The following is a 27,525-nucleotide window of genomic DNA, read 5'->3' on the forward strand; positions in this document are numbered from 1 at the left end:
GGGCATTTCTAGGGGCGTTTGGTGGAGCCACAGAGCTGTGGCCCACTGGGGGCAGACTAAACTCCAGCCCTGGGGTGCAGTTTTCAGCCCTGTGGCATCCCGAGTCACTGTCTCCTGGAGCTGTGTGCAAGGGGCCTCACGTGAACTTCCCCACCACTGGGCCACAGTGGCCATGACCATGGATGGTGATATGGAGGGACATGTGCCCAGCCCAGTACGCAGAGGAACAAGAAGGCACTGAGACAAGAGAGTTAGGTGTCAGAACAGAGAGAAAGAGAAACAGATAGACAAGGAGAAGAATCAACCTTTAATTGTGGCACTTTAGTTGTTTATTGATTGCTTCTCATATATGCCTTAACCTGGGGGGCTCTAGCCGAGCCAGTGACCTTGTGGTTTTTAACTTGGGACCTTAGTGCCCCAGGTCAATGCTCTATCATTATGCCACCACTGGACAGGTCAAAGATGTTGATTTTGCTGTGTCCTTGTGGCCAGAAGACTTGAAGTCTAGTCATCAATGAGGAAAACTGGCAAACGATGTGGATGGGCTTTCCACAAACTAGGACATACAAACAGTTCCAGAGGGATGAGAAGGTGCCAACTTCATGAGCCATCAGGGAAATGCAATTTAAACAATGAGACCACCCTACCCCCTCAAGCTCAGGAGAGATAAAAGAGACCACCAATGCCCAACTCTGGGCAGGAAAGAGTACCCACTGGGAAACTGGAAGCTTCCACTGCAGCTGGTGGGCCTGCCTATGCCCCACCCAAGGGAGTATAGGAACCTCACAGATGGCCACCAGGAGACATGAAGCATTGCTCCAAGGACCCAAATGGGAGCTTGTTTCCTAGAATAGGCCAGGATGAAGGAGCCATGGACATCTCAACAAAAGAAATGCCACAGACTCACACTGCCTAATAAAGCCAGACGGTTGGTATACTTCCATTTACACACAGCTCAAGACCTGTGACTCAATCAATCTCAGCATCAGAAATGAGGGCAGAGGGTGTCCCTGGTAAGGAATGGCTGGAAGAGGTTATGGGTGAAGGCATCCATATGTGAAGAGCCACCAAACCACATACATAGGATTTGGACACCTTTCTGTATGTGTGTTCTACTTCAATAAGAAGTTTCTCAAACCTACAAGGAAATGCCTTTTTGAGAATGTTCCCAGTGACTGTATCTGGGTGGGAGAGTAATAACATTATTCTCTTCCTGGTTTCTCTTCCACTTTAAGTGAAAAGCCTTAGTTGATAATCAGGAAACAAGTCAAGCTGAAGTATTCCGCCAGCAGCACCCATGTCCCAGGACCACACCCGATCTGTCTGGGGCTTTGCTGTTTATGTTTATGTGACTAGTTTCCTCTCCTTGACACTGGACTGTGGGCAGTGTTTTGCTACTATAAATGACGCTGATTGCTGAGGAATGTCACTGATATTCGCCCACTTCCCCAGATTTGGGTTAAGGTTCTTCACACATTGCTAAATTACCCTCACAAAAGTTCCATCAGCAGGGACTCAAATCCACATTCACAGCTGCATTATCCACAATTGCCAAAAGGTGACAGCAGCCCAGGTGCCCAACCATGGATAAATGGATGAACACAGTGTGGTCCATCCATCCAATAAAATACTCCTCAGCCGTAAAGAATGAAGCACTGTCACAACACAACGTGGATGAATCTTAAAAACATCATGGCAAGTGAGAGAAGCCAGACATAAAAGACCACATGGTAAATGAGTCCATGTTTATGAAGTGCTCAGAACAGGCAAACCCACAGACAGAAAGCAGGATGGTGGTTGCTGGGCTGGAGGAAGGGAACGGGGAATGACTAATAAGGACTGGGTCTCTTTTTGGGGTGATACAAAAGTACTGGGACTTGACAGAGTTGATGATTGTGTAACACTGAATGTAAGAAATGCCACTGAACTTTGATCACTTTAAAATGGTTATGTTATGTTAATATCATGTTACGTGAATTCTACCTTAATTAAAAAAAAAAAAAGGAAAGATGCTGACATGGGGCCACCCACACAGCATAACAGTGACAGGAGAGCCAGTCTGCAAAGCTGAGGACTGGCAGGGAGTCTCGGGAAGGTGCTACTGTCCTGTATGTCAGGCCTCCAGCCACCTGGCTGGCTGCCCGTCCCACACCCGCTCACCTGCCGCGCGATGCTCTGCACCAGCTTATCCATGGTGAAGCCGACATAGGCATGGATGGTGAACATCTCGCGCAGAGTGTCCTCATACTGCGTGGGGTCGATGCTGCCGTCCAACAGGCTGCGCACCATATCCAGGAAGGCGGGGTAGTACTCTTCCAGCTCCACTTCACCTGAGGGTGGGCGGAGACCAGGTGACCCAGGGCTATACCCACAAGGCCCTGACCAGGGTGAATCAGGAATCTCCACAGAACCAGGCAGCCCATGTTCTCTGCCTCCCACCACAGGTTGGGCCCATGACTCCAGGATGGAAGCTCTGCCTGGGCAGCAGTAGCTCCACACATCCCAGCTTGAGGGAAAGCACCAGAGCTTTGTGCCTGGGGAGGAAAGGCAGGAAGCAGCCATGGCTGTGGTTGGGCAATGGCGGTTTTCTGGTCCTACCAGGGCACTACAGCCAGAAGTGGTGCTACCGCTAAGGAAGGGTATTCAAGACTATTTTCACTTCTCATCTGAGATGCCATAATTATTTTAAAATGAAAAGACAGAAAAAACACAAGGGAACATATTTCTAATCATGAGCTATGATCTGAAACCCTTGGGGCCCACTTGGGCTGCCGCCCGTCTCCCAGTGCCTGCATGTCACCCCTGGGCTCTGGCACAGTCTGGGGAGCTCACTAGGCTGCTTCAGCCGCAGCTCCATGGCGGGGTCACTGCCCTTCTCCCGGCGTCCCTCACAGAGCAGTTTCTCCCTCTCCTTCTCAGTCCGATACTCCAGGAGCTGCTTCTGAGCCTGGCGATAAATCTTCAGGAGCCGGGAGCACAGGGTCTGGTGAAGACGCAGGAAGAAGTACCAGTTGTTGTTGGCGAAGAAGAGGCTGTAGACGTCATCCATGGGCTTGTGTGGTGGCGGTGGCGGTGGGGGTGGGGGTGGTGGCGGCGGTTGCTGCTGCTGCTGCTGCTCAGGGGTGGAACCCTCTCCAGAGGCCCCCTTCTCCTCTGAGGGGCTGCTCTGTGGCCCAGGCACCGGCTTCTTCCGGTCGCCAGGGTCCACATTCTGCCCCTGGGGGCTCCCCCGGCCCTCATCAGCAGAGTCCTCAGACGCCCCTAGGTCCAGCTGCTGGGAGAAGAAGAGGCTGGGCACAAACTGGTGTACCAGCTGGTGGATGGTGCCCTGGTCCTCCTTCTGGATGGCTGGCTGCCGCTTCACGTAGTAGCTGACGAGTGCAGCCGCATCCTCCAGGATCTGCCTATCCTCATATACGAAGATAAGGTGCGGCTCACTGGAGGGGGCGGTCCGGCCCTCTGAGTGCTGTTCCTGGTGCTGGGGGACAGAGTGCATGTCAAGCAGGAAAGGACCCGCTGGGAGAACCCCAACTGGGACCCAAGGGCCAAGGGGTTCTCACATTGTCACATTCCTCAGCATGAGGACCAGATCAGGGCCAACCTCCCTACAGCAGTGCCCAGAGGCCAAGGGACATGAGGGGAACAGTGCCTTGGTCACCAAATTCCAGCAGACCCAAGCTGCCCAGTCCAAGCTCTCTTTAGGGATGAGGAAGGCAGACCCTGGGCCTCTCTGCTCACCATCATTCATACATGGATGCATGGACTTGGGACTGCTTACAAGTTAACCCTCTCCTCCCTCAGCCCTTCACACCTAACCTTATACTGCCTCTGTGCACCCCCACCAGCCCCTCCACGGTCTTCCTATATCACCCTATAGAGGCCTCCTACCTGCCTGTTTCCATTCACCTGCACACTCAAACCACTGTCCTGAGTGTAGAGCAAGTTGGCTGACACAAGCACAGCCAGCTCTATCACCGTGCCCCAGGCCCGGCCCTCCCACACTGCTCAGCAGAGGACTCTGGCCCCTGGTATGCTGTCCTGTAGCCTCCCCAGCCCCATAGCATCCAGTGCTCCTCCTCCAATGCTTCAGGGGTGCTCTGTTCTGCTGTGCACAGGACTTCTGCATGAGTCTGTTTGCTCTTTCTCCCTGAGGAACTATGTCCCTGGGTTCACCCCTCCCCTTGGTCTTCAGCTAATATTTCTTCTAGAAAACCTGAAGACAATGACTACATCCTCCAGACTGTCCGAGCATGTGTGTGTGGAGGGCACAGTGAGTGTGGATGCCACCCCTGTAAGGTAGGACCATCTGAGGGCAAGGCAGGGGAAGAAGAGGTACAGTCTGTTCCTCAGAAAGAACTAGGGATTGGCAGGAAATAGAGATGGGGCCTCCCATGCTGTACCCTGTCCCCCATCAGCCAAACACTCCTTTCTCTGCTGCCGCCAGGAAAACAGACAAGGAACTCAGTGGTCAGTGGTGGGTCTGATAGGCTACACCAGTGGTCGGCAAACTCATTAGTCAACAAAGCCAAATATCAACAGTACAATGACTGAAATTTCTTTTGAGAGCCAAATTTTTTAAACTTAAACGATATAGTTAGGTACACTGTTATTAACTTAATTAGGGTACTCCTAAGCTGGTCTTTGCTAAACACTCAAGGGGCCAAAGAACTGCATGTGGCTCGCGAGCCGCAGTTTGCTAACCAAGGGGTTAAACCGTTGCCCCAATTTGACAATGTACCAGACCACATGGGGGTGGGTCTCAGGCTTCAAAGTCACACCTGAGGAATCAGATGAGGAGGTCAGACAGGCTGAAAGGTAGAGTTGGGAGCCAAGGGGTGGGCCCTGCAGGGGTGAAGCTGGGGGCAGAGAAGCTGGAGGGAAGGCTGTCAGGGCCATGGCCCTGGGTGGTCTCTACAGCCACATGGAAGAGCATTCACTCTAGGCAGACACACCACCACAGCAGCCTGACTCCCCTGCCTTCCACTTCTGTACCATTATAAGAGGAGATACGACCATTTGCTACTCACATGTAAGCGGAATAAGTGACCCTACCCAGGCAAGTGTTAGTCACTGGTGCTGCTCTGCCTATCTCCCGGCACAGCCTGGGAGCAGCAGCCCTTCCTTTGTCACTCCGTGGAGCTCCGGTCAACCTCCCTGACAGCCACCCCAGTGGCCTCCAGCTCTCTGCCAAACCTCCCCCTGCATGCATTTTTCAAAGGTCCAGATTCTCAGAGCCAAGAGCCCACCCCTGCTTCAGTTATGTGGATCAGGGCCCATGAGCCTAGACGTTACAAGACTAGCAAGAGGGCATGGTGTAGCTGCTGGAGGTGGAAGCCCAGGTCTTCTATGATTGGCCCTGGCAACTGGCCATCTCTTGTGCCTCAGTTTCCTCACTGCTAAAATTTGAATAATGGTACTGCATTATCCAAGGTCTATAAGCAAGGGTTATAAGAGATGGCCCTTTATGGGGTTTCTAACGCTGCCCAGCATACACTGGAAGTTGAGGAAGGAAAGCTGCTAGGATCAGGCATCCGATGGAAGGTCCATCAAGGCCCCACTGGCAGAGAGGGAGGAAGAGGAAGAGCCCCATCGAACAACAGCAGAACTGCTGCAGTCCTCCCCCTGACCAGCCCTAGTCTGTGTCCTACAGATACATTCATCTTCACCCTTACGCAGCCCTGTAAGTGACACCACCAACCTCACCTAACCACTGGGAAACAGGCCCAGAGGCCCAGAGCAGAGGAGGGTCTCACCTCATCGTAGACACTCTCAATCTCGTTGAGCAAGCTCTTGGAGCGAAGGGCCTTGGTGTCGTTCTGCTTGAAGTTCACAGCCTGGTGGTCAAGAGACTTGAGGTATGCCTTCTCGTACTGCTCCCGCCAAATCTTGTTGAAGCCCTGTTGGGCCTCTCGCCACTCTTCCTCCTTGGCCTTTAGCCTGCAGGGGCCAGAGGGACTCAGCACAGGGAGAGTGTGGGGATAGCCCAGGATACCCGCCTGAGTCATCCCTGCATTAGACCAGCCTGTCTTCCATTTGGACCAGTCACTGCACTGAAAACTTGGGACAGCCAGCTCCAGGCCTGTCTATGTTGAATAAAAGAGGGAAAGAGGAAGCCATGGCCCTGAGGGAAGAAACGTGGCTGGTTTTATGCCTCCTCAAATATTGCTGCCATGGAACCAACCTCCTCCCTGTCCCAGTTCTAGCCACTGACCATATTCTGTGTAGCTGTTGGCTCAGCTATGAACACCATGAAGGAAAAGACTCTACAACCCCAGGGCCAACCACAGCACCCAACTGAGGGCAGCTACTCAATCAATACCTGTTCACCATCATGGAAAAGCTCCTAAGACACATTACTATATAAAAGGCAAGCTGTGATGTAGGCCCCAGTCTTCATGTTTAGCTCTAATTATTTGTTGGTAGCTGAAGGACAGTTGTTAACCATGCTTTCCTCTCAGGAGGGGAATGGGAAGATGAAGACTGGAAAACCCAGTAAGCCAGCCTGAGGCCCCAGGGAACCCCCCCCCCAACCCTTGTGATGACATTTGTGATCAACAACACTAATCAGTTCCCTGGGGGACAGAAGCCAAAGAAACCTTTTGAGGACGACAGGGACAGCAGTGACAGGATTTTTCTTGAGGCTCTCGATGATCTCAGGAGCCTTGTCACCATAAATGCGATGGATGGCGCGACGCTGGATCACCTCTGACGTGCCCCCCAAACAGTCGTCCAGCCGGAACTTATCCTGGTCTTCTGGTGCCATCCGGGAGAGTTTCTTCTGCACACTTTCCAACACCCGAATTGTGGCCAGGTTGGTCTCCAGGACAACGTCTAACTATGGAGAGGAAGGCGAGCGAGAAGGGGGTCAGTGGGGCCCTGGTGAGGAGCCTGGACTGGCAGAAGGGATGCTTGGACAGAGCTAACGAACTCCACATCTGGGGCGATTTGACAGGCATTAGGAGGCGGGCGGCTGAGCAAGCATTGCTGAATACTGGGCTGGAGTCCAGCCAGGGGAGGCACAAATACAGGACTCAGAGCTGAGGGACTGAGAGCCATGGGCTGCTCACTGCTGGCTGACCACGTTCACAGGCACAGAAAGCAAGTTTTGCTTGGCAAAAAAGGAAAGGGACCCATGGTGCACTTAGCCCCTGGATGACTCTCAAGGCATATGCAGGGACAGCCAATCCCCAAAAAGTATATACTGTCTGATGCCGTTTATGATACAGTGAGAGAGACGAAGGGACAGGTCAGCATTGCTGGGTGGGGCAAGGCGAGGCAGGGCTGGGCTGGGAGGGAAGTGCTCAGATATGAAGGGCAGTACAAGGGGTCCTAGTTAAGGATTCATTCATGATCTTAGCTGTGGTGGATACATGAACAACACTGAATATATGTGGGAAAATTGCGCCAAGCTAAAAACATGTGCACACACAATACAACATACTACACACCACATTAGGAAACACAGGCACACACAGATTCAGTCCAACTAGGTAGATGGGCCAGTGTCACTGACCCAGCTGTGACATTGTGACAGGGATTTATAAGCTGTTACCACTGGGGGAGGGGAACCTGGATTACAGTAGTATTTCTTTTCCTTTTTAAATTTATTGATTTTATAAGAGAGGAAGGGAAAGAGAGAGGGAGGGAGGGAAAGAGAGAGGGATTGATTTGTTGTTCCATTTATTTCTGCACTCATTGATTCTCCTATGTGCCCTGACCTGAGATCAAATCCACAATCTTGGTGTATGGGGACGACCATCTAAGCAACTGAGCTCCTGAGTTATTTCTTATATTGCATGTGAATCTACAATGATTTCAGCAAAATTTTCAAAAAATTAACTTAAGCTAACTTCACTTTAATTAAAGTAATTAAATTCAAATACATTGCCTAGCCACCCCAAAAGAAAGCAAGGCAGAAAAGAGACCTGTAAGGAGCTGTCCCTGTTGAAAAGTGCTGGCACCCCCGAGACGCGAGACTAGAGGGTTAAGGAGGGTTAGGATACGTCCCAGGATAGAAAGGGGCACAAGCAGGAAAGAGTGAGAGGGCAGTGCCACTGAGGAGGGGGGACAGGCACACACCCCAGGTCACTCCCATCCTGGCTAGAACCCTGGCTGCTCGGAGAGGCCTGCAGCACCAGCATATGCACCTCAAAACGTTCATCCTCACAGCGGTGCAGTTGCTCCTCATAGGGTGTTTTCTTGGAGCTGACAAAGGTGGAGTCCTCTGACCAGGAAGGGAAGGAGACCCAGGTGTCATTCAGCACCTGCACCAAGATGAAATGCTGTTACTCAGGTGACAAGCTGTGGCAGCTGGAACTGTTTACTGTGTTATCCAGTGTAGAAAATACAAGAAGCAATATCATTCTGATTTTATAGAAACTTCCTTATTCTACAAATAGTAAAATTAATTTTAAAGCAGTCTTAAGAGACAACATGACTCTGATAAAGTGAATAAATCATACCATTTCAGAGGTCAGCAAACTTTCTCTGTAAAAAGCCAAATAATAAATAGTTCAGGTTTTGTGGGCCATGCAGTCTGTTGGGACTACTCAACTCTGCCATAGTCCTGCAATATGCAAAGCAATGGGAATGGCTGTGTGCCAATAAAACTTTATTGACAAACACAACCAGTGGGCCAGCTTTGGCCTGGGATTTGGCTGTTCTCTGCTAACCCCTGGACTATACCCTGGAATCCAGCAGGTACTCTTAAATTCTGGATATACAGTAAAAGTATGTTCTCTAACCCTGAAGAAGTGTTCAATTTGTCAAGCTAACTGGAAATATACTGAGGGCAGTGAGCCCAGGACAGGGCAGCTCACAGCAAAAATTAAGTCAAAATAACAGAGGAATGTGCCAAACCCTACAGTGCTGAGGGCCCTGCGGCTTACCAAAACTGTTAGTAGGGTAAGAAACTAACATCCCTGCTCAGATATTTTGTTCTGCCACATCCCAGCACCAACCATTATTCAACATGGGGGTTAACTCAGTCTTTCATCTGACACAAAGGAGTGATGGGTGTTTTTGCAGGGTTTGTGTTTTGCATGCATCACACAAGCTGATGTGAGCCCCAGGGAGTTACCTCCTTGCAGATGGCCGTCCTCCCACTACACTTGGGCTGCTGGTAGGTTTTAGGGAGGGCCCGGTAGCTGGATCCAATGCGCTTGCAAGATGAGTAGTCTATTTCCCGGCTTATTCCATCCCCAGATCTGTCGCTCATGGGCGGGGCGAATGACAGCTCTTTCACCCCCAGGAAGGACTTGAATTGTGCAAAGAGTTCTGGAAATTTCCTTCAGAAATAAAGACAAATGGTAATTCAGCAGCCCTGGGGCTTTCAAGAAATGATCTAGAGATTTCAGGATGGCTCCATATAGACACCATGGTTAAAAATGGTCAGAATGCAAGGTCAGGGAGGAGGCAAGAGGCAGAAACTCACATCAGATGTGCGTAGGTCCCCACTTGGAAGTGAATCTGCCCCCCAAAACTGTCACCAGCCAGGCCCTGCCACTTGCAGGATGGCCTTGAAACACACTGGAAAAGACAACCGCAACTGGCAGAAGCCAGGTCAGCAATGTTCTTTGACTAGAAGAGGCTAGGTTTAGCCAACATGCCCACACCTTTCTTTGTAAATAAAGTTTTACTGGCACAGTGATGTCCATTCCTGACACATTGCTGTGGCTTCTTTTGTACAACTCTCGAGTTGATAGTCCTAGCCCTTTGCCCTTGACAGGTTAGTCTGCCAAGCTCTACTTCAGAATTCTCCTCCCCCATAGGAGACCCTTTTGGGAACACCCTCTTTGAACACATTCTCATGAGTCATACTGTAATAGCCGTACATGTTGATGGGAAGGTTTTCATGCAATCTACCCCAATGTCATCTTGATTTATATTTAAATGAATATCAAACCGTACTGCAAGTGTATAGTTACTTTGACAGCTGGCATGGTGATCCTGCCATGACAGCCACGCAGTCTCCTCCCCTGGGGTTACCTTGGGGGCTAAATAGGTCACACATACAGTTATGTATAATGCATGCTCACCACAGTCCAGATTCTATTTTGGAGGTCTTTCGTACAGAGGTTAAATGGAGCTTTCCAAAACTGAGGTCAGACTGCCTATGGAACTCACCCAACATGACAGGGCTGGTGAAGGGGAAGCAATGCTGGGACCTGGCCAACCCGCTTGCCTGAAGCTCACTGAAGTGTGTGCATGCATTTACCTCCCGCAACATCCCCACTTTCCCCATGGTGCCCTGGCCTGGGTCTGCCCACACAATGCAGTGCATACACTACAACGGCATGTGCTGGAAGCTGGTCGCTAACAGTCTGTCCCTTTGGGGCCTGGGATGCTAGGAAGTCCTTCAGTGTTGCCATTTCTGTTAGAATTTTAAAAGCCTACATTAAGAGAATCTCCAGGATTTTATGCCAGGTGGAAAAAACTGATTTGAAAGGTTATGGCATGATTCCATTTATGTAACACTTCTGTGACGTAAGTGTTAGAGATGGAGCACAGAGGAGTGGCTGCAGGGACTTGGCGAAGGGACCTGGGGTAGAAAGCAGGAGGGACACAGGCCTGGGTATCAAAGGTCAGCACAAGGATTCTTGTGGTTCTGGAGTCAGTAAGTATCTTGACTGTGGTGGTGGACCAAGCCCTTTCCCCAGCAATTGAGCTCCCCACAGAAACACACAAACATCTGCGGGCACGCACACACAGGGTTACTAGAAACAGGGAAACTGCAAAGGTAGGTAGGTTGCTCAAGGATCACCACCCTGGTTGTGGTGCTGACTTCAGACGTTACCATCAGGGAATTAGCCCCAAGATCTGTGTTCTTTCTTACAACTGCCAGTGAATCTGTAACAATCTCCACACCAATTTCCATTTAAAGACAACATTGTAAAAAGCACCTAACGTTTTTCAAAAACAATACAGCCCAAATAAGGGTGGACAGAGTTTACAGAAACCAAACTCGTGTGGATTGCTCACCCTAAAAATGGGCTGACGAGTTGGAGAAGCTCGGAGCCAGACACGAGCTCCTGGTTGAAGAGTGCAATGCAACGAAGAAAGTTCTCATAGACCTCCTGGCTCTTCAGGACCCTGCGTACCTGTACGAAGAGCAAGTGAAGAGGTCTTGTGGGCTGGGTGCAAGCCTGGCTCCCACGCCCACTTGGTTTAGACATCACTAGGTACATGAAGTCACCTACATGGGCATGCTCTAAAGTGACTGGCAGTGGTCTGTGGGGCAAAGCTCTCATTGTAGTAATCGCAGTTCAGATAGCATGGACAATTTCATCGGCTTATCCCACCAAACCTGGGTGGGAGCCCCAGCAGATTCTTTCCTTTAAGAAAGTCTCAGCCGGCCCTGGCTGGCTGGCTCAGCAGTAGAGCGTCGGCCTGGCGTGCGGGGGACCCGGGTTCGATTCCTGGCCAGAGCACACAGGAGAAGTGCCCATTTGCTTCTCCACCCCCACCCCCTCCTTCCTCTCTGTCTCTCTCTTCCCCTCCCGCAGCCAAGGCTCCATTGGAGCAAAGATGGCCCGGGCCCTGGGGATGGCTCCTTTGCCTCTGCCCCAGGCGCTAGAGTGGCTCTGGTCGCGGCAGAGCCACCCCCCGGAGGGGCAGAGCATCCCCCTCTGGTGGGCAGAGCGTCGCCCCTGGTGGCGTGCTGGGTGGATCCCGGTCGGGCGCATGCGGGAGTCTGTCTGACTGTCTCTCCCCGTTTCCAGCTTCAGAAAAATACCAAAAAAAAAAAAAAAAAAGTCTCAGCCCTGGCTCAGTGGTAGAGCGTCAGCCTAGCGTGCAGGAGTCCCGGGTTTGATTCCCGGCCAGGGCACACAGGAGAAACGCCCATCTGCTTCTCCACCCCTCCCCCTCTCCTTCCTCTCTGTCTCTCTCTTCCCCTCCCGCAGCCGAGGCTCCATTGGAGCAAAGTTGGCCCGGGTGCTGAGGATGGCTCTGTGGCCTCTGCCTCAGGCACTAGAATGGCTCTGGTTGCAACCGAGCAACGCCCCAGATGGGCAGAGCATCGCCCCCCTAGTGGGTATGCCGCATGCGGGAGTCTGTCTGACTGCCTCCCTGTTTCCAACTTCAGAAAAATACAAAAAAAAAAAAAAGAAAGTCATAGCTGGGAGCAGCAGGGACGTGTCCTCAAACCCGGCTCAAACCCTGAGCTCTGTGCTTCTGGCCCACCATCTGCCATCTGTTCAATAATGGCTCATACTCCTTCCACCGTGAAAGCTGGAGCCAGCCCCTCCTCCCAGGCCCACCCAGGAGGTCCCCTCCCAGGAGCTCTCCCTTGCACATCTGAGCCCCACCAAGCACCTTGTCAAAGAAGGAGAACTCCTGCAGAGTCCCATACTTCCCAACGGCAGCGATAGACAGGTCTTTGGTACCACGCAGTTTCATTTTCTTCTGTAGAGAAAAATTCATGCTCTCAGTGCTCTCTGCACTCCATGGGCAGCCCCTCTGTCCATCTTTGTCAGAGACAATACCGTCAGCACTGAGTGCTTCTGACAGACACCGTCACAGGTGCTGAGGAAGGTCTTCCCCTGACTGCTGTGGATGAACATCGCAGGACCACCCACCTCCACTTGTGACCTAGTGAAAAGTCAAGATCATTCAACTGCCCCGCCCACAACCTAGATCTAAGTATTGACAGTTTGGGACCCTTGCTATCAGACAGGAACATTATAAAGTTGGAATGACAACAGAGCTGTGTCCCTGAATATCAGAAATCTTTCCCCTGCCCATCTTGTCCTGTGAGCTGCGACAGTGATGGGAAGGGAACAGGAAGAGGACAGCACTCGTGGGATCCTAGAGAAGTCTGGGTTTTAAATCCCTGTGAAGACTTTTTCTCTAAACTAGACTAGGACCTGAACCTGGTTGTACTGCTAAGGCTCAAAACCATCTCTCAAGTGCCCGAAGAATGATGGAAATGTGTCAAGAGGACACAGGAGCCAACCCAGAAGAGCCCCATTAGCCGATTTTGAGACAGTTTGGGCATCAAGATAAACTAATAGTCACAGATTATAATGTTGACATAAATTACTAAATAAATGGAGATAAAGAGAAAGCCCTTTCTTACAGAAGAAAGTCACTGAGTAAATGCACAAGGAATGATGGAATTAGAAAATCACTACCAGCCCTGACCGGCTGGCTCAGTGGTCAAGCGGCCTGGCGTGTGGATGTCCCAGGTTTGATTCCTGGTCAGGGCACACAGGAGAAGTGCCCACCTGCTTCTCCACCCATCCCTCTCCTCTTTCCCTCTCCCTCCCGCAGCCATGATGATGGCTTTGAGCACACAGGCCCTGGGTGCTAAGGATGGCTCTGTGGAGCCTCCACCTCATGCACTAAAAATAGCTCGGTTGTGAGCATGGCTCCAGATGGGCAGAGCATCGGCCCCAGATGGAGGTTACTGGGTGGATCCTGGTTGGGCAGCATGTGGGAGTCTGTCTTTCTATCTCCTCTCTTTTCACTTGGAAAAAGAAGAAAATAAATAAATAAAAAGAAAATCACTATAATGGGTGATAAGTGCAACAGGAGCCCCTTATCCCTGAGTGCGCCACCTGGTGCAGCGACCAACCTGACAACTGTACACGGGCCTGCCCATGAAAGAGTTGTGAAAGTGAAAAGAAGCATATGGAGCAATTACATCAGGTTTCTCGAGGAGGAGGGAACAGTCCTCACAACAATCTTGTGAGCCAGGGAACAGATAAACAGCTACCTTGGAGGTGAGCTGATTGCCCAAGTTCCCACAGCTGGTGCATTTCGAGCCAGACCAGGGTCCAGATTCAGCCTCCTTCCCCAGGCCTATTGCTTGGGACCTGCAAATGCTGCTCCCGAGATTATTTACAGAGAAGGCCAGGCTGCTAGATGTCCACACAGACATATACTCACACGGCTGACACTTACCTTGGCTGGTGCTGACACGACACGGAGAAGAGAAGGCCGGGAGCGCTTTTTGCTGTGTTCTAGGTTCTTCTCGTGCTCAGTCTTCTGGGCACTGTTCATTTCACAGGGCCCATTTCCTGTGAACTAAGGATACAGACACAGGAGGTGGTCAGCATTGCAGAGACATGGCCAGGCCCACCAGTGCTAGTTCTTCATTTGTCTGAGTTCACGGAACCACTTCAACTCGGCCCCCAGCCCGAGAGCACTGTCTGCCATGGGCCAGGGGCTCTGCCCACATGTGAGGTGACCCCAGCTCTTGAGATACTCTCATTTACCGGGGGGGTGGGGAGGGACGTGTGTACCCGGATCATGACAGTGTAATGAACGCCATGGGGCTAGGAGAAGGCTCACAGAAGGCTGTGATGGAGGATGGGTCCTGACAGGCAAGGGATGCCTCAGGGTGAAACACCAGAGGTGGGCCCTGGTATGCGGGGCTCACTCAGTGGACCACTGATAATGAGGGTCTAGTGTTCAAGTGCACCACAGAAAAGAAAAACATTCCAGACAAGATGACTGGCAGGCACAAAGCCCCAGCAGCAGGAGGAAGCGGCTGACGGATGCCAAGTCACTTGGGGTTGGGGGGCCTCCCAGCCAACTTTGTATTTGTTTCTATGAACGAGCAGTGTCATCACTGGGTGGGAGCTCATCGCTGGTCCTCTCAAGTTCTCTTTTTTTTACAAAGACAGAGAGAGAGTCAGAGAGGGATAGATAGGGACAGACAGGAACGGAGAGAGATGAGAAGCATCAATCATCAGTTTTTCGTTGCGACACCTTACTTGTTCATTGATTGCTTTCTCATATGTACCTTGACCGTGGGCCTTCAGCAGACCGAGTAACCCCTTGCTCAAGCCAGTGACCTTGGGTCCAAGCTGGTGAGCTTTGCTCAAACCAGATGAGCCCGCGCTCAAGCTGGTGACCTTGGGGTCTCGAACCTGGGTCCTCCGCATCCCAGTCCGACGGTCTATCCACTGCGCCACCGCCTGGTCAGGCTGGTCCTCTCAGGTTCTATCTATACCAGTCATCAATTAATAGGTTAATGATGCTTCTCCCAAGTGGGATTTCTACAGGGTGTCAACAATATTTACAAAAAACAGCTCTGGAAGAATCTAGTTAGAATTTGCCCCTATGCGAATGTGTCAGAAAGCTGGAGTGGGTCAGAAAAAGTGAATAGACTGCAGCTTTTCTGCAGGATGTGGGCAGGGCCAGGTAGGCACAACAAAATCACCCTACCATGGGATTTGGATGCAGAGACACCACACAAAGGATGTGCAATAGGCCCAAAGTGTGAGCCGGGTGGCCGGGTGAACACGCGGTGCTGCATCTATCAGATAAGAGTGAGCTCTGTGTGTGCACAGGAACAGGTGTACTTTGATACATTGTTACGTGAGAGAAAAACCCTAGAAGCAGAATAAACAGGATGTCATTTAAAAAAAAAAGATAAACATTTGTTTACACATGCAGTAGAAATTTCTAGAAGAACACATAATATCAGACACTAGGGGTGCTTAATTCTGAGGACAGAGACTGAGAAACTGAGGAAAGGAAGGGAAACTTACTTTTCATATTTGACGCTCTTACTGACACTTGATTTTTTCATGAGCTCAAACTATTTTATAATAATTATACTGACCTACAGGCCCCACTTGTCCCTTAGGGGATAAACTTCTCTGGAGAATTATTATCTGAAGATTCAGTTACTCCAAAAACCTTAAGTGAAAAATTCTCAATTTTTGTAGATGCCAACAGGTACAAACACCAATTCCTAAAGGAGGTGGGCAGGCAACACTGTGACGCATACTCAGTTGGGATGGGGTCGGAGGCTAAAGGGGGAAAGCCACTGCTTGCCCTGCCAAGTGGGGCCAGCTGGAAGGACAACACTAGTTAAAAACATCAGTTAACAGTTCCAATATGTGATCATTTGAGCTAAACGGGTTCCAAAGCCGATTTGGCTGGGGGCTGGCATATTCACCAAGTTTGGCCTGCTTCTGTAAATAAAGCTTTAGTGACACACAGGCACACCCATTCCACATACAGCCCAAGGCAGCTTTCCCCGACAGAATGGCAAGACTGAGTCTTCGTGACAGAGGCTGCCTGTCTACAAATCCTGAGATACTTACAATCTGGTCCCTCATAGAAAAGCATCTGCCAACTCTGAACTATAGGCCAAACAGTCGAGTTTAATTAGGACAACATCAAATTTCATCTTTGGTTTATTTTTCCTGAAGTTTTAATAGAAATCCAAAAATTAACATCAAGAATCGCGAATATATTTTATTTTGGTATTTTTCCAAAGTTAGAAGTGGGGAGGCCCTGGCCGGTTGACTCAGTGGTAGAGCGTCGGCCTGGCGTGCGGGGGACCCAGGTTTAATTCCCGGCCAGGGCACATAGGAGAAGCGCCCATTTGCTTCTCCATCCCCACCCCCTCCTTCCTCTCTGTCTCTCTCTTCCCCTCCCGCAGCCAAGGCTCCATTGGAGCAAAGATGGCCCGGGCGCTGGGGATGGCTCCTTGGCTTCTGCCCCAGGCGCTAGAGTGGCTCTGGTCTCGGCAGAGCGACGCCCCGGAGGGGCAGAGCATCGCCCCTGGTGGGCGTGCCGGGTGGATCCCGGTCGGGCGCATGCGGGAGTCTGTCTGACTGTCTCTCCCCGTTTCCAGCTTCAGAAAAATACAAAAAAAAAAAAAAAAAGAAGTGGGGAGGCAGTCAGACAGGCTCCTGCATGCGCCCGACCGGGATCCAACTGGCATGCCCACCAGGGGGTGATGCTCTGCCCATCTGGGCTGTTGCTCCATTGTGCCTGGAGCAATTCTAGCACCTGAGGCGGAGGCCATGGAGCCATCCTCAGCACCCAGGCCAACTTTGCTCCAATGGAGCCTTGGCTGCGGGAGGGGAAGAGAGAGACAGAGAGGAAGGAGAGGGGGAGGGGTGAAGAAGCAGATGAGCGTTTCTCCTGTGTGTCCTGGCCAGGAATCAAACCCAGGACTTCCACACGCCAGGCCGATGCTCTACCGTAAAGGTCACTTTATATAACAGATTATATGTGGGTGCTTTCAATAATTGAAAAATTAATTCAATCTTTCTATATAATGTAATGTAAGGTAGGTCTAATCATCCAATATACGTACACTAAAAAATGTTGCTGAACTGACAACAAATGCCATTTTAAAAAACTGTGGGCAGGCAGCTATCTCTAAGCAGGGATGCCACCAGGTAACATTTCCTGATTCCAAGTCAGACAGGCTCTGTGCCTATCCATGGGGCACATTTCTGAGGGAAATGATTATTTGGCAGGGGCAGGTTTTGTCTGTGTCTAATTTTGTAAATTCCCAGTTGTGCCCACCAGAGGGCACTGCGACCACAGCCATCAGAGGTAAGAGACTCCACTCACTGACCACCCAACCACTCAGGGCTTGAAGAATCATCATCAAGATTAACTTTCATGGTACTAAGACCATCCTTGCCAAAATATTGCTAAGAGTTGGAAAAAGCAGTGTGGACAGTTTTATCAAAAACCTAGTGTCTGGGCCCTGGCCGGTTGGCTCAGCGGTAGAGCGTCGGCCTGGCGTGCGGGGAACCGGGTTCGATTCCCGGCCAGGGCACATAGGAGAAGCGCCCATTTGCTTCTCCACCCCCCCCCCCTTCCTCTCTGTCTCTCTCTTCCCCTCCTGCAGCCAAGGCTCCATTGGAGCAAAGATGGCCCGGGCGCTGGGGATGGCTCCTTGGCCTCTGCCCCAGGCGCTAGAGTGGCTCTGGTCGCGGCAGAGCGATGCCCCGGAGGGGCAGAGCATCGCCCCCTGGTGGGCAGAGCGTCGCCCCCTAGTGGGCGTGCCGGGTGGATCCCGGTCGGGCGCATGCGGGAGTCTGTCTGACTGTCTCTTCCCGTTCCCAGCTTCAGAAAAATCCAAAAAAAAAAAAAAAACTTAGTGTCTGGGGTGCCATGCCCCCCATAACCCCAATGGACAGAGCTCTCCACCCACTACATTGATGCCAAGGGTGGTTTGGCAGCATAGATCAGCAAAGGCAGAGCTCCTAGCAAAGCCCAGGGCTCACCCTGGCCAGGCACTTCCTTAAGAAATCTTCAACTGGCCGAGGGGGAGAGGTCCCCATTGCTACTTTCTAGGTGAAGGAACTGAAGCTTGTGCAAGTGACCTGTTAGGCTCCCATAGTGAGAATGTGACAAAATGAGACAAGAACCAGGTGCGCAATCATGAGCCCTTGCTCCAGGCGCTGTACCCACTATCTATGGTCAAGGAGGGGCTGCTCTCCAGCCTTACAGGGTATGTAGAAAGGACACATCCCTAGGCTCTTGACCTCCACCAAAGTAGTAAGAGCAGGTTGGGGACCTGGACCACTCAGTACATATGGCGATGGTGATGGCTCTGGGAAGGCCAGTTGGAGAGCCACTGTGTACCCATCTCCCTGTGAGGACTGAATTCAAGGAAAGAGCTGCCAAGGCCAAGGTCAGAGCTGAGATGTGAGACCCAGATCCAAAAGGATGAGACACAAAGACTACCAAGCCTACAAGGGTGCAATAAGGGGCTTCACAGAGTGTGATAGGATGCAGTGTGAGCTAGCAGGGATGCAGAAGGAGGCGAGGCGACTTCTGCCTTGTAGAGAAGGAAGATGGAGCACTGAGCATGTGCTGGGCCCTGGAGAAGGCACCCGAAGAACAACAGCTTGCTGAGTCCCCATCTGAGCAGGAAGGCTGCTGAATCTCGTATAAGAGGCCCAGGAGGTGATGTGGCGGGCGCAAGGTCACCTATAGTGCCCGAGGAGGGAGGGAGTGCATGGACCAGGCTGTGTTCTCACAGGGCTCTGCCTAGCCCCTCAGCCCCCTGAGGATGCTTAAGGTTCCAGCATTTAACATCAGCCCCATGGATAGGCACAGAGACTGTCTGACTTGAGTCAGGAAATGTTTCCTGGTGGCATCCCTGCTTAGAGATAGCACTGAGTAGCACAGAGACAGTGACATGGAGGGGTGAGAGGTGGAGAGGAGAGGGGCATGCAGGACAAGCCCCAGCTCACGCACTGGAAGTCTACCTGACTGGACCAAGAGTCTTCAGGGCAAACCCAGACTGTTGCCCAAGACTCCCACCCTGGCCTGGTCCCTACAGCATCTTCATTCAGAAGCAGGAACAGGGAGAGGTAGTGATGATGCAATAAGGGGGGAAAACTTCCCATGTGCTCACACTCCAAGCTGTCATCAAGGACGGAGAGGGAGAAGAATGAAAAGAGGAAAGAGAAGTCAACAAAATAGGAAGAGAAGGGAGATTCCTCAATCTGACAGTGTTTATGAAAAACCTACAGCCCAAGCACACTCAGTGGTGATTTAAATCTTTTCCTAGAAGATCAAGAACAAGACAAGGATGCCTGCTCCCACCACAGTACTGGTGGTTTCACCAGGGCAATTAAGCCCCCCCTTAAATAATAATAATAATATTAAAAACATAAAAAAAAAGGGCATCAAAATTAGAAAGGAAGAAGAGATACCATTAGGTACCAAAACAAAGCTAAAAACAAAGCTAATAAACAAATTCAGCAAAATTGCAGGTTATAAAATCACACACAGAAAGTAGTGGTGTTTCTATATGCTAGCAGTGAATGATCATAAAATGCAATTTAAAAAACAATTCTGTTTCCAATATCATTAAAAAAAATACTTAAGAACAAATTTAATCAACTTAGGGTAACATGTGAACACTGAAAACTATAAGACATGGCTGAAAGAAATTAAAGAAAATTTAAATAAAGGGAAAGATGCTACATGTTCATGGATTGGAAGGCTTAATATTGTTAAGATGGCAATCCTCCCCCAAACCGTTGAAAGGGTCGATGCAATCCGAATCATAATGGCCTTTTTCACAGAACCAGAAAAGCTGATCTTCAAATTCATATGGAATTGCAAAGGGCCCTGACTAGCTACAACAATCTTGGAAAAAATAAAATAAAAATAAAGTTGGAGGACTTACACTTCTGGCTTTCAAACTTACTACAAAGCTAAAGTAATCAGACAGTGTGGTACTGGCATAAGGGCAAACATGGAGATTAATGGAATAGATTGGAGAGTCCAGAAATAAACTCATACAACCACGGCCAACTGGTTTTCAACAAGAGTGTCAAGACCATCCAATGGGCCTGACCAGGCGGTGGCGCAGTGGATAGAGCGTTGGACTGGGATGTGGAGGACCCAGGTTCGAGACTCTGAGGTCGCCAGCTTGAGCACGGGCTCATCTGGCTTGAGCAAGGCCCACCAGCTTGAGCCCAAGGTTGCTGGCTCGAGCAAGGGGTCACTCAGTCTGCTATAGCCCCCCCCCATCAAGGCACACATGAGAAATCAATCAATGAACAACTAAGGAACTACAACAAAGAATTGATGTTTCTCATCTCTCTCCCTTCCTGTCTGTCTGTCCCTATCTGTCCCTCTCTCTGACTCTCCCTGTCTCTGCCACACACACACAAAAGACCATTCAATGGGAACACACAGTTTCCTTAACAAATGGTGCTGGGATGACTGGATTGCCACAAGCAAAAGAATGATATTGGACTCTTACCTTACACAATATACAAATACTAACTCTAAAGGGGTCAATGACCTAAATTTAACAACTAAAACTATAAAACTATTAGAAGAAAACATAGGGAGAAACTTTCCTGACTTCAGAAGATTTAGCAACTGACAGATTTGACACTGAAAGCATGAGCAACAAAAGAAAAAATAGGTAACTCAAAGAATACTACAAGAAAGTGAAATACAACCTGCAGAATGAAAGAAATATAAGATATATAAATGGACAATAAATATATGAAAAAATGTTCACTATCATTAGCCATCAAAGAAATACAAATAAAAATCACAATGAAATACCACTTCATATCAACCATTAAAGCTATAATTAAAAAAAAAGAAAGAAAAACATCAAGTGTTGGTGATGAAGAAAATCTACTAGTGAGAACAGAAAATGGTGCAGCCACTATGAAAAATAGAAAAGTTTGGCAGTTCCTCAAAAATTTAAACGAGTTATAACATGACTCAGCTATTGCACTCTTAGGTACAGACCCTAAGGAATTGATAACAAATCCTTATACACACACGTGCATACCAGCACTACTCACAATCACCACAAAATGGAAATGTCTCAAATGCACACTAATGGCCCTGGCCGGCTGGCTCAGTGGTAGAGCATTGGCCCAGAGTGTGGAAGTCCCAGGTTCCATTCTGGGTCAGGGCACACAGGAGAATTGACCATCTGCTTCTCTACCCCTCTCCCTTCCTCCTCCTCCCTTCTCTCTCCCTTTTCCCCTCCTGCAGCCATGGTTTGATGGGTTCAAGTTGAGTTGGCCCTGGGTGCTGAAGATGGCTCTGTAACCTCCACCTCAGGCCCTAAGGCTCAGTTGCCAAGCAATGGAACAATAAAGCAACTGCCTCAGATGGGCAGAGCCTCGCCCCATAGGGGGGGGCTTGCTGGGTGGATCTCGGTTGGGGCACATGTGGGAGTCTGTCTCTCTGCCTCCACTCCTCTCACTTGATAAAAAAAAAGCCCACTAACTCATAAACAGAATATGGTCCATCCCCACAATGGACTATTACTCAGCCATAAAAAGGAGTGAAACACTGATACACACTACAATATGGATGAACCTCAAACATATGCTGAGTGAAAGGAGTCAGACACAAAAGGTCACATGCTGTATAATTCCATTTATATGAAATGTCCAAAACAGGCAAATCAAGAAAGACGCAGATAGGTGGTTGTCAGGGGCGGGGGAGGAGGATGGGGAGTGACTGGGTCTAATGGGGACTAATGGGGACTGGGTCTCGTTCTGGGGTAATGGAAATGTTCCAGAATGAGATAGAGGTAGGGCTTGCACAATATGTAAATACATTAAATGCCACTAAATTGTATGCTTTAAAATGGTGAATTTGACTTCAATTAAAAAACACAAAAATGAAAAGGCAGTCTTATGTTTATGGAAAAGAGGGACTAGAAAGGGCAGCCCAGCAAACCTCAGGCCACAACAGAAGAAAGACGGACAGTGCAGTAAGTACCCTCACAGTCCCTGTCCCAGGTTCCTCCTTTGCTCTCTGCCCCTCAGTTACTGCCAAGTCTCAGCCCACCCCCACTGGTCCCTTCAGAGGGGGAGGTGATAGGCCTATCTCTCCTGCACCTGTCCACAGGGTCCTGATTAAAATGCAGGTGGTTCTGCAGTCCTGGGCCACAGGTCAAGAGGAATACAAAATCCCTTCCCCTCATCTCCACCTCCCAAACTAGCCCTTGCCATCTGGCGCAGTCCATACTGGGAAGCCCTCCTCAGGAACTACTCCAGCTTGAGGTGCATGCAGCCTGTGATGGTAGCCAGCACTGGGGTCCTCTGAGTGTCTGTATCCTATGTGGCTTCTGGGGAAACCCAGCATGTCCTCGGAGTTGGACAAGCCTGGCCTGGCTCTGGGGGCTGCACTGAGGCATGGGGTCCTGCTGAGAAGGTGACCCTCGGGCTTGGTGGCTGCTCTATACTCACCAGGGACCGCTTGGCTTCAGGCAGGAACTGTCCGAACTCTGAGAGCAGGTCCTCCTGGCCCCGGAAGAGGTTTGCCACCTCGGTGAACACCTCCTCCTCAGACATGCCTCGGAAGGGCCGGCCCTTCGTGTTCAGCTGCTCTTTCTACCGATTGTTGGAAAGAGGAAAACGAGTTGTTAGTCAAGGAACCAGGTACTCAGGCTGCAGCATTCAGGCATCCCACTGTGAAGGAGACAGAAAGACTGCTACTGGGAGAAAGGGGCCCATCTGCCGCCTTGGGGTACCCTGTGCTGGGCTTCCTTGTCTGGAGAAGAGGAAGTGTATCTTTCTGTGTATCTCAACCCTGTTCCATAACACTGCCTGAGCGGTGGCCCTGGACAGGGCCTGTGCTAGTAGTCTGGGACACGGTCGTGGAAGGACATGGTCCCAGCCCTCCCAAGGGCAAGGGAGCATGTTTTGCTGGGCAGGGGAGTGTGGAGCTAGTGCCAGGTCTTAAAGGGAAGAGGGTAAAGAGGAAGGGAAGGCATTTCCAGGCCAATGAAGCTGTTTGCCCAGTCACCAAGACCTGAGGGTTGAAGAAAGAGCCTGACCTGGAACCCAAAGCAACAAGATGAAGACTGGAGGGGACCTGAGTTGGGAGGTCCCAACTCAAGGTGGATATTAGAAATAAGTCCCCGTCAACTCTGAAGACAGTTGGCAGAGCTAAGATCTGAACCAAGGCCCAAAAGAGATCAAAACCCTGTAACATGTGGCTAAATTTACCCAGAGCTGCTTGCTTTGAGCCTTACAGTCTTTAAAAAAATCCAAGCCAATGCTATAAAATCAAGATAATTGACACAAAAACTCAAGACTTCTAGCTCCTCTTGAAAAAATGAATGGCCTGAGGTCTGGGTCTTCAAGGGGCTTGTTTAAAATGCTGATGCTGGGCCAGACCTAAGGATTCACAACTCTGCATTTCCAACCAACTCCCAGTGGCTCTGGTTGGGAGGGTGCCAAGCTGTATCATCTCCACTGAGTCTTCTCTGAATGAGTCTGTGGCCCGTCAACATGACCTTAGACAAATAAGTCTAACTTCTCTGCCTAAACAGATAGAATGGATACTTCAGTCTTCTCTCTAATGATACTTCCAGCCCCTAAACTGTAATAACCCCATGGAATCTATGAAAGATCCATAAGCTCCTATGATCCCAAACATCACTGCCCCTTCATCTTACCCCCAGACTGAATGTTCATAGCTGCCACTGCAATTGCTTATCTGTGAGAAGCAAGTTCTCACTGCTGTGCAAGCACTGCACACAAACTAGTCGTAAGTCTGATGGGGCCAAACACACTGTCAACACCACCAATAGGAAAAGTTTGTTGAATCAAAACAGCTCCCCTGGACCCTGGCCGGTGACTCAGTGGATAGAGAGTGTGGTCCTGGAGTATGGACATCCCGAGTTTGATTCCTGGTCAGGGCACACAGGAGAAGTGATCATCTGCTTCTCCCCTCCTCCCTCTCCCTCTTCTCTGCTTCTCTCTTTCCCACAGCCAGTGACTTTTGAGAGTGGCCCCAGGCACCGCAGATAGCTCCGTTGGCGCACATCAGCCCCAGATGGTGCTGCTGGGTGGATCCCAGTTGGGGCGCATGCAGGAGTCTGCCTATTGTCCCCTCTCCTCTCACCTAAAAACAACAACAACAATAAAAACAGTTCCACTGGGTTTACAGGGAGCAAATGCTATCAATCTGGCCTTATACATTTATGCTAGAGAACCTCTTCTTTATTTCACTTATCAAGGTTATGCAAAAGACTTCATTTTTAAAAGTGGGTTCTGCTGCTTAGAAGAAGAAAAGGCGCCATGAACTCCATGTCTGGAGGAGGATATCCAAGCTCCTTGCATGACAGATGTCCCTCATCAGTGTCCTGCCCATACTTCCTGTCAAGTCCCTTCTATCCCCTGGTTCTTTGCACCACAGTCCACCCTTTATCTGCATTTGTCCACATGATGGTTCTGAGCCATCTGTCAAGATTCAAACTGAACATCTTCTCTCTGACTCCCTGCACAGTTAGCAACCATTAACCCTGACATACCTTTTGCATTTCCCTTCTTTTCACCCCAGTCATCTTTAAGTTAATCCCACCTCTAGACTGAATTCCTGAGCAGCAGCAACTATTCATCTCTGTTGCCCCAGTACCTGCACAGGGCCCAATTGTACTCAGTAGAAATAAAGGAAGCTGTGTGGTCTAAACAATAACAAAGTCATCTTATAAAGAGTTTCCCCTTAGGTTCTTTTTTTTTTTTTTTTTTTTGTATTTTTCCAAGGTAAGAAGCGGAGGGAAGCAGACAGACTCCCACATGCTCCTGATTGGGATCCCACTGGCATGCCCACCATGGGGTGATGCTCAGTGCCTCTGGGGCATTGCTCCGCTGCAATCAGAACCATTTAGCACCTGAGGCTGAAGCCATGGAGCCATCTTCAGCGCCCAGGCCAACTTTGCTCCAATGGAGCCTTGGCTGTGGGAGGGGAAAAGAGAGACAGAGAGGAAGGAGAGGGGGAGGGGTGGAGAAGCAGATGGGCGCTTCTCCTGTGTGCCCTGGCCGGTAATCAAACTTGAGACTCCTGCACGCCAGGCCAACGCTCTACCACTGGGCCAACCGGCTAGGGCTCCCCTCAGGTTCTTTTTTAATCCCTCTGAGGCATGTTTCCCTGGGCGAAGAGCTGCCTCAAAGAGTAAATTAAAATCAAAACCAAACAGAAATCCAACAGATACTTGTACACTCATGTTCACAGCAGGCAAAACGTGAAAGCAATCCAAGTGTCCATCAACAGATGAATGGATAAACAAAATGTGGTCCATCCACAATTCAGCCTTAAAAAGGAAATTCTGCCTGACCAGGTGGTGGTGCAGTGGATAGAGCGTCGGACTGGGATGCGGAGGACCCAGGTTCAAGACCCTGAGGTCGCCAGCTTGAGTGCAGGCTTATCTGGTTTGAGTCAAGTTCACCAACTTGAACCCAAGGTTGCTGGCTCGAGCAAGGGGTTACTCGGTCTGCTGAAGGCCCACGGTCAAGGCACATATGAGATAGCAATCATTGAACAACTAAGGTGTCCCAATGAAAAACTAATGATTGATGCTTCTCATCTCTCTCCATTCCTGTCTGTCTGTCCCTGGTCTATCCCTCTTTCTGACTCTCACTCTGTCTCTGTAAAAAAAAAAGGAAATTCTGAAAACTGCTATATGTGCTGAGTGAAATAAGCCAGTCAAAAAATGACAAATACTGTATAATACTGTATGGTCCTACTTATGTGAAGTCCTTAGAGGAGTCAAAAAATTCACTTAGAAAGCTAGAAAGCAAAACAGTGGGTGCCAGTGGCTGGGGGAAGGGGGTGGGGGGCCAGTGTTTAATAGGAACAGAGTTTCAGTTGTGCAAGAGGAGTTTTGGAGATGGATAGTGAAGATATGGCTGCGCAACAAAGTGAATGTACTTAACACCACTGAACCGGACACTTAAAAATGGTTAAAATATTAAGTTTTCCATTATCTATATTTTACCAGGGTAAAAAATTAATGCATATGCGCACGCGCGCGCGCACACACACACACACACACACACACAAAGCGCTTATAAGAATTTTTAAAATCCTGCCCCAAAGCTTATCAGATTTTTATAGGATTCATGATTCAGACAAGAAAATGCTTCCAATGTATTCTGACACTGGATGATGCCAAGAAGAGCCACAGAGGCCTCTTACCTGGTAGGTGTGCAGTATCTCCAGGAATGACCTGTAGATCTCAGGGTGGTCCAGAAAGCGGGTCTTTATCTTATTCACATAGCTGATGGCATTGTTGAATTCCACAGAATCTGACTCCAAGGGCACCTGGGGTTTGTCCCCCTTGTACAGCAGCTGTTGTTTGAAGTTCTCAGCACAGTCATTGTGGTTGTGCGAATTCTCCTGACAACACGACAGTGAGTTACTGTCAGCCCAATACCAGGAACAGTCTGTGACAAACGCCAGACCAAGCCACTATCTGTATGAAAACAGGCAAAACCTAGCACAGAGCCAAGTGTTTCAATTAGATGCAGAAAAATATTACTTCTGGGGGCCTGGAGGTAGGAATGCAGCTGGGGGGACCCACAGAACAAGCAGATGGCTCTTGGTGGGTCTGTGCACTCGTGGGTAAGTCTCATGAACTTGCCTCTGCCTGATCCTTCCCAAATAATTCAGAGAACACAAAGGTTTGAGAAACACTCTACCCCACAAAAATGAGCATTTGTGAGAAATGTACAAAATGTGGATTGTTTAATCTGTTTTGAAGTGGCATTTTGGTCTCTATAAAAGAAGCCTTCCCACAATTTTGCCACCCAACTTCAGCAAGATTGTTTTCTGTTGTAAAAGCACCTGCTCTCAGCAGGTATAAAACTGAGAACCCACAGGTGAGGCAGGCCCACAGTTCAGGCTATCCAGGCTGCCCAGGCCTGGGGAGTTTTGGTGATAAGCCCAGGGCAAGTCACCTGAGAAAAGAGGGGCCCTAACACCTCAAGTATGACCTTCATTCATCTGTAGGCTTTTGCATCAATACAAATAAACACACACATATCTGCCCCCTGTGCACTCAGAATCCTAATTCTTGTTGGGACAAGTTACATCCCCAAAATAACATTTGTTTCTGAACTGGAATTTTGCATGTGCTTCTGATGACAGCCTCCCTCTGCCACTGACACCAGTTGGGCCATCAGTGACCCTGGCATCCCACAGATCCCCAAAAAGCAGGGGCTGGTACTCAGGCAGTCTTCCAGAACCATCCTGTGCCAAATCAAAATGACCCTGTCTCCAAGTGCTCTGAGCCTCTTTCTTGCTGTTCTTCTACATGTAACACATTGTACTTATTTTGTTGTCTGTCTACCCTGACCAGATTGCAAACACCATGAGGACAGAGATTCTACTTTGTCCAAAACTGTATCCCCAGTGCCTGGAACAGAGCTTGGGACACAGCTGGCTTCCTCCACTGCCGGGGAATGATCTGATGAACAGGTGAAGGAACAACTTGAGCGTACTGTTTCCATCACCCAGGCACCCAGAACC

At 49.8% G+C, this 27,525-nt stretch overlaps 1 protein-coding gene across 1 annotated transcript in view; it reads right to left on the minus strand.

Annotated features, from left to right (window-relative positions):
* The window catches only part of SIN3B (SIN3 transcription regulator family member B), a 44,628-nt gene that overhangs the window by 6,327 nt on the left and 10,776 nt on the right, over positions 1-27,525 (minus strand). Inside the window, exons 4-14 of the mRNA XM_066270705.1 lie at positions 26,194-26,394; positions 22,458-22,601; positions 13,906-14,028; positions 12,316-12,405; positions 10,981-11,099; positions 9,080-9,287; positions 8,148-8,264; positions 6,597-6,835; positions 5,754-5,937; positions 2,833-3,478; positions 2,161-2,330 (exon numbers count right to left, since the gene is read on the minus strand). Coding sequence (XP_066126802.1) covers positions 2,161-2,330; positions 2,833-3,478; positions 5,754-5,937; positions 6,597-6,835; positions 8,148-8,264; positions 9,080-9,287; positions 10,981-11,099; positions 12,316-12,405; positions 13,906-14,028; positions 22,458-22,601; positions 26,194-26,394 — 2,241 coding nt within the window. The remainder of the gene's footprint in view (positions 1-2,160; positions 2,331-2,832; positions 3,479-5,753; positions 5,938-6,596; positions 6,836-8,147; positions 8,265-9,079; positions 9,288-10,980; positions 11,100-12,315; positions 12,406-13,905; positions 14,029-22,457; positions 22,602-26,193; positions 26,395-27,525) is intronic.

This window comes from Saccopteryx bilineata, chromosome 1 (genome assembly GCF_036850765.1).
Source record: "Saccopteryx bilineata isolate mSacBil1 chromosome 1, mSacBil1_pri_phased_curated, whole genome shotgun sequence".
NCBI classification, from domain to species: domain Eukaryota; kingdom Metazoa; phylum Chordata; class Mammalia; order Chiroptera; family Emballonuridae; genus Saccopteryx; species Saccopteryx bilineata.